This window comes from Prinia subflava, unplaced genomic scaffold (assembly GCF_021018805.1).
Source record: "Prinia subflava isolate CZ2003 ecotype Zambia unplaced genomic scaffold, Cam_Psub_1.2 scaffold_52_NEW, whole genome shotgun sequence".
Taxonomy (NCBI): domain Eukaryota; kingdom Metazoa; phylum Chordata; class Aves; order Passeriformes; family Cisticolidae; genus Prinia; species Prinia subflava.
Window position 1 is genome coordinate 427,947 of NW_026961053.1, and position 7,291 is coordinate 435,237.

Here is a 7,291-nt window from a genome sequence, read left to right on the forward strand (position 1 = left end):
GTAAATAGGGCATTATCAGGATTTTTGGAGCAGCAGCCACCAAAAACCAGCTGGGGAGTGGGAAGGATGAGGAGGGAATTTTATGAGCAGTGTCCTCAGACCTTTTCTTTCTGTTAAAACTGCCCATGTTCCACAGAATCATCAGGGCTGGAAGAGACCTTCAGCATGACCCAGTCCAGCCACCAGCGTAAACCACGTCCCCAAATGTGCCAAATCACCCTGATTTGGGCTGACAGCAGATCAGGAACTATCAGAATCTGACCCAGGAGGGAGTTTCTGTCATCTGTGACACCAACACTTGGTCCCATATCCAACAGGGACATCAGAAGGTGCCGCCCACTGCATCCACACCTGGGTCGCAGCACAGAGAGGACAAAGCCTTTCATCCAGCCTGGGAAATGCCAGGGCTGGAATATTTGTCCTTCCAGGGCATCACTCTTCCAACCTGCAGCTGTCCCTGCTCAAGAGCAGGGCCCTGGTCACCAGGCTGTCACCTCCTGCATCCCATCAGACTGCAGCCATGACCTGGGGTCGGGATTTCAGCAGGAGAAGATGATCCCCATTAATTCCAGCCCAGCCCAGATTAAAGCCTTAGTCATAATGACAGGGATGGTGCTGGCACTCAGGGGCCTGGATTTGCAGTGTGTGGAGGGAGCTGATTGCAGGTTGGTGCCCATGAGGATTTTATAGAGTTCTTTAGGACAGCCCGAGGCTCAGTCACAGGAGCTCCTCTCTCTTAAAAACAGCTGCTTGTTGTAACACACAGGAGCTGAAACACTCCCAAGACAGTTATTGCCATTCCAGGGTGTGCACTGTAACAACAGAGAAAAAAAAATAGAAATAAAAATAAAAAATCTTGGCTGAGAGGCAAAAAGAGATGATGGGAAACTGCCGAGTTCCCTTCTGAGACCACCTGATCACACTCACTTTCCTGTCCGGGTGCCATGAGTGCCAGGACGAGCTCCTGAAAGATGCACCTGCAAACACCTGTGGCACATCCCAGTTACTGGGCATGGCTGGGGAAAAATATGGATTCCCAGGAATGCTCTGTGCCAGGGCTGCCACCTCCTCCAAGGAGTGGCTGCTTGTCAGAGTCCAGGACATCCCTCTGGCCGCCCTGGAGGGTTTGGAGACCGGACAGGGGGTCTGGGGTCTGTCCAAGGGGCTCAGGCAGCCTCACACAGAGCCCAGGAGGGCACTGCCTCTGATCCCTGCCATGGGAGTGAATGCCCACAGTGTGTGAAGAATCACAAGCCAAAAGAATTCAAAATAAGCAGTAGTTAGTTAATCACAGAGTGCAAATGTAGAATTTAGGATTTTTAGTGTATGGGTTTGAAGAGGCAGGATGGAGGAATTGGGGAGTGGTCCTGTCCTCCTTGTTCTTGCTCTCATCCCCCATTTTCTGCTGAGTTGGATCACAAGGATTGGTTTAGAGTAGAAATGACAGGTTAACATAGGCAGTGAGTATTGGTAAGATTCTGTAAATAAAAAGTTCCTTGTGGACGGTGGTTGGGTCAGGGAATGGTACAAAGGGTCCGGGACCCTCTGACCCGCCCAGTCCTGCCGCGTGTCCTGCTCTGCTGGGGACGCCCTGCAGAGCTGGGACAGAGCTGAGAGATGATGAAAGAATGAACAACCCTGGAAACACGGACTGGGGACTCAGCCTGGCTGCTCTGGCTCTGGTGTGGGACCTTTCGAGCAAGAGAAGCTCAAAAACCCTGCACACCTCAGGGAACAGCAACCCCGAGGAGAATCTCAGGGAGCAGCAGCCCTGAGAGGTGCTCAGCTTGGGCACCTGCAGCAGAGACAAACCGTGACAAACCCCAGGGGCTGCAGGGGCTGGGAAAAGCGTGCCCAGCCCTGGGCATCCAGACAAGGCACCAGGAGAGGCTTGGGAGCATATTGCCTGCTCTAGGGTAATCCCCTCTGTGCCAGAGCCGAGACACAGCGTCCTTCTCCGGGGAAATGCCCTGCTTGGCTTTTCCTGGAAGCCACGGGGGGTAGGAGTGAAGAGAGGTGGCTGTGAGCAACGTGGGAAGCGCTGAATTTCCTGGTGAGTAAGGGATATCAAAAGGGAAAGACAACAGGAATGGGGAGGGGAGCCTGGTAACACCGTGTGGAGACAAGGTCGTGCCATGAGTCAGGAAACAGCTCAAAAATCTGCGCAGGTGATGCCCCGAGAAATCGCCGAGTCAGGTTTTGTGGCATCAGAGACAATGGAAACTCCCTTCTGGGGCATGTTCTGATATTTCACCATCTGTTTTCAGTCGAAATCAGGGTGATTTGGCACATTTGGGGACGTGGTTTACGCTGGTGGCTGGACTGGGTCACGCTGAAGGTCTCTTCCAGCCCTGATGATTCTGTAGAACGTGGGCAATTTTCACAGAAAGAAAAGGTCTGAGGACACCACTCATAAAATTCCCTCCTCATCCTTCCCACTCCCCAGCTGTTTTTTGGTGGCTGCTGCTCCAAGACTGTCCCATCACCACCCTGGCCCTCCCTCTATCACCTCTTTCCCCCTCCTGTACAAGTTCTGCTTTAAAGAACTCTCATTTGGGCACGAGAACAAGAGAAGAGTTCCCATCAGGTTGGGGCCTGAGGTGCTGATGCCCCTCTGCAGTTTGCTCTAAATCCATGATCAGAGGCTTCTCAGAGCTCAGACCCTGCACCAGGAACCAACGCTCCAAAATCAGCCAAATCAACCTTACACAACCCAGGTTGATTCATCCATGAACTGGAGATGAGTGAGCATTTGCCCAATAGGGAACCATCTCCTGCAGCAGTGGAAGGAGGGAGTGGGAAAGGGGTGGCTGCAAACAGGAGCTGAGCAGCCACTATCGAGGTTTTCTCAGATATTTCAACACCAAAAAAACGCAACCCCTGCATTTTTTATTTTTTTTCTGAAAGCTCCATAGGTGCTCATGGTGAACTCACTCTGGGTGTGCCAGGCCTGGTTCATCAGTGGGATGAGCCCCACAGCAGAGTTGTCCCCTCCTCAGGAGGGTATAAAGGGCCAGTCCCAGGCTGGGGGAGCACAGCTTCACCTCCAGACGCTTCCTCTTGTTCATTCCTCCCTTCCTTGGATCCCTCCTGCAGCTGCCATGTCCCGCCAGTGCTCTGCGAGGAGCTTCAGCGCTGCGTCCACCTTCATCCCCTCCGCCCGCGGCTCCCGCCTCTGCCCGCGCCCTGCTGCCCAGGCTGGAGGCTGGGGGGCTGCTGGAAGGTTCTCTGGAGGGTTTGGCAGCAGGAGCCTCCACAGCCTCGGTGGATGCCAGAGGATCTCCGTGGCTGGAAGAGGTGGTGGCTTCTACGGAGCTGCAGGTTTTGGTGCTGGCACTGGGGTCTCCTGTGGGTTTGGTGGGGTGGCTGCTGGTCCCTTTGGGTTTGGTGGTGGCCCTGCTGTCCCAGTTGGGGGCATCCATGAAGTGTCAGTCAACCAGAGCCTCCTGAAGCCGCTCAACCTGGAGATTGACCCCAACATCCAGAGTATCCGTAAGGATGAGAAGGATCAGATTCAAACCCTCAACAACAAATTCGCCTCCTTCATCGACAAGGTGAGACCTGGCATTCCTGCTTATGCTGTGGTGATTCTTTGGTGGGGAGGCACAAACAAGGGTGAATTATATCTTTAGCCACAATTTTGCTGCTCCTGTACTGCCAGTTCTAACATCCCAGCAGCCTGGGAAAAAATCTTGAGTGTTTCCAGCTTTGAGACCATTTATATATTTTAGAAATGCTAAGGTGAGACTGAAAAACAGGGACAAAGTGGTGATACTGGATCTAAAGAGGCAGAGCTGGGAAAGAAAGCAGGAGTGTTTAAACTGTCAGCTGTTCCCCAAGGGCTGAGACCTCCCACCTTCCAGCAAGTGAATCCTTGCAGGATGTCCCTCACCTCTCCAAGGAAAACCTCCTAAAACACCCTTCTCTCTCCAGGTCCGATTCCTTGAGCAACAAAACAAGGTCCTGGAGACCAAGTGGGCCCTTCTGCAAGAACAGGGGAACAAAACAGTGAGAAAGGACCTTGAGCCCCTCTTTGAGACCTACCTGAACAACCTCAGGAGGCACCTGAGCAGCCTAACGACAGACAGGGAGAACCTGGCAGGGGAGCTGGGCAAGATGCAGAGCCTCGCTGAGGACTTCAAGAACAGGTGAGTCTGTTCATGACCTGCCCGGGCCTGGGTGGGCTGCAACAGATGCAGAAAACAAGGGAAAAAAACCTTTGGGCTGATTTAATCTTCTGAGAAAGGCCCGAGTTTAACACATGATATGGCTGAAAGGTCACAGGCAGAAAATTACAGGGCAAAAAGACCAAGGCCCAGAACTGTACATAAAAAAAAAAAAAAAAAAAAAAAAAAAGGCTGGTCTTGAAAACATGAAATAATTTTAAAACAAGCCTAGACCACCCCTCCACCTCCATCCCACAGATACGAAGAGGAGATCAACAAGCGCGCGGCCGTCGAGAGCGAGTTTGTGACCCTGAAGAAGGTGGGTGTCTGCCCACGTGGCCTTCCCAGCCCTGCAAGAAACCCCTTCTCCAGCTTTTCCTCTGCTTCGCTGAAACTCACCTCATTCTGGTTTCCTCTCCTAGGAGGTGGACACTGCCTGCCTGGACAAGACAGAGCTGCAGGCCAGGCTGGATTCCCTCACAGAGGAGATCGACTTCCTCAGAGCCCTCTACGAAGCTGTGAGCACCAGGCCTTATATCCTTCTCCCAGTCCTTGCATTCCTTTCCCATTTCAGAGCCTCAGGGCTGATCATTTCCCCCTCTGCTGCACTAAATAATTCAATGCTTTTTCCATTTCACATTTCTGCATTGGAAAAATCCTTTTGTTCACCCAGCTCTCCCCTCTAACCCGGGGGCTTTCCATCCTCCAACCAACATTTGTTGCTACTCTCGGGACTTTTTGCTGTTTTTGCAGGAGCTGTCCCAGATGCAGACCCAGATCTCCGACACCTCTGTCATCCTGACCATGGACAACAACCGCAGCCTTGACATGGAGAGCGTCATTGCTGAGGTGAAGGCGCAGTACGAGGACATCGCCAACCGCAGCCGCGCCGAGGCCGAGGCCTGGTACCAGTCCAGGGTAAGCTTCCCTGGGAAGGCTTCTGCAAAGGGAAAACCACCCTCCCATCCCCAAATTCCCCCGGGGAGGTGGGTCCTGCTGTGAGTTTGAAATGCAGAATGTCTTCAGAGTTCATAACCCCATGAAATTCAGAAGTGTCAATTCGGAATTGGGAACGCACACGCATCTTGCAGAGCAAACACCCCCAAACCCCACACTCTGCTGGCTCTAAATCCAGCTCATTTTCCCCTGAGTGGTTGTTCCTCTCTGTGACAGTACGAGGAGCTGCAGGCCACGGCGGGCAGGCACGGGGACGACCTCCGGAACACCAAGCAGGAGATCTCGGAGCTGAACCGCCACGTCCAGCGGCTCCGATCTGAGATCGACAGCGTCAAAAAACAGGTAAAGGGCACTGCCAGTGCATCAAGTGTAACTCCTGCTGTGACAGCACCTCTGGGTGGTCCAGGGAATAAAAATGAGTTCATCCAAGGGAGTTCTGCTGGATCAGGGATGAACATGATGTGTATCAGAGCAGTGACATCACCAAGAGTTACTCAGTGTAATATCAGTGACCCCAAGGAGATTCTGAGAGTTGTGGACGTGAATCCAGATTGTGACCTGGCTCAGAGCACGAATCAGTTCAGTGGATTGAACTCAATTAATGGACTAGTGATGATTAAGATCACACTTATTGATGTTGACCCAAACATCAGACCTGGGATAGGGACCTCAGGATGCAAAGAGCCGGATTATGCTCTCGATAAGGGATGAAAACCTGGATTTTCCCTGCAGGTCACGGTGCTGCAGACGGCCATCGCTGACGCGGAGCAGCGCGGGGAGGTGGCCCTCAAGGACGCCAAGGCCAAGCTGGAGGAGCTGGAGACAGCCCTGCAGAAAGCCAAGGCTGACCTGGCCCGGCAGCTCCGGGAGTACCAGGAGCTGATGAACGTCAAGCTGGCCCTGGACATCGAGATTGCGACCTACAGGAAGCTGCTGGAGGGCGAGGAGTGCAGGTGGGTCGGATTTTATATCCCAGTTTTCAGAGGTGCAACGGAGCTGCAGACCCTGGTCAGGTTTAGGCCCACATTCAGACCTGGAAGATGTTTAAAGAACAGTCCTTCATACAAACTTCCCACCTTTCAAAAATATTCCAAGGGAGTTTTCCTGCCTTTGTGAGCAGGTCCTGCTCACAGGTTCCTCTTGAATGCTCACTGGCTCTCTTTTGCTCCCTGACAGGCTCTCTGGGGAAGGCGCTGGCTCGGTGAACATCTGTAAGTAACTTCTAGAGACATTTGGCTCTTTCTAGATTTACCTCCTAGCCCTGCTCAGACCCCATCCCACTCACCCCCTGCCTGTGGATTCCTCTCATGAGGGTGTTTTCCTCTGGCAGCCGTGACCAGAACCACTTCAGGAATGGGATATGGAAGCGGGAACTGCCTGAGCTTCAGTGGTGGTGCTGGAGCTGGGGTCTGTGCTGGAGTGGGAACAGGCTCCATCCCTGGAAGCGGGCAGGGCACAGGTGGCTCATGCATGCTCGGAGGCAGCAGCTCCAGCTTCAAGTCCGTCTCCACCAGCTCTTCCACCAGGAGATGTTATTGAGGAACTGACTCCAGGCCCCAGTGCTGAGGCTCCTCTTGGGTCCAATCCTCACCCAGCTCTTTCAAAAGATTTGGAAATCAAACCCATCTGTCATTATTTATATTAAAAAATTCTGTGCTCCTGTTTGTCTTTTGTACCCTCAACATTCCTCATTTCCCAGTGTTTGTCTAATAAAAGGCATGTGGAATTAATTATGTCACATCCTCTCTTTAATTCCAAGTCTTTTATCATACCTTGTGGCAAAGGGTGGTTGCTGCAGCAGAGTAACTCTGCTGCTTTGAAGGTAAAAAAAGCCACACTCGACTTGAGACATCTCCTTCCTCTCCAGCTCCATGGAGCTCATATCCAACAGGAATAGAACATTTGGATGTTTCATTTCCATGAGGTTGGGAAGAGAGTACATCTTCCCAAATTCCTTAGTTCTTGGCAAAAGAGAAAATCCTTCTGTCTTAATTCCTACACTACAGCGCTCGTCTGAACAATCCTTCCAGCCGTAGTCCTGATGACACTCACCCTTCTATCCCTATGAATCCTTTACATAATAGATGAAATCAATGAACCTGACCTTACCCTAAAGCCATTGGTCACCAATGACACTGAACCTGTGAATACACCGACTTTAAAGACCT

The 7,291-nt window shown here is 52.1% G+C and overlaps 1 protein-coding gene across 1 annotated transcript; it reads left to right on the forward strand.

Annotated features, from left to right (window-relative positions):
- Positions 1-3,101: 3,101 nt before the first annotated feature.
- LOC134565459 (keratin, type II cytoskeletal 6A-like) lies at positions 3,102-6,706 on the forward strand. Its single transcript, XM_063425045.1, has 9 exons — positions 3,102-3,554; positions 3,934-4,148; positions 4,425-4,485; positions 4,589-4,684; positions 4,920-5,084; positions 5,340-5,465; positions 5,856-6,076; positions 6,300-6,334; positions 6,454-6,706. Exons 1-9 carry the CDS (start codon positions 3,102-3,104, stop codon positions 6,660-6,662), a joined length of 1,581 nt encoding a protein of 526 aa, XP_063281115.1. The 3' UTR covers positions 6,663-6,706.
- Positions 6,707-7,291: the final 585 nt, after the last annotated feature.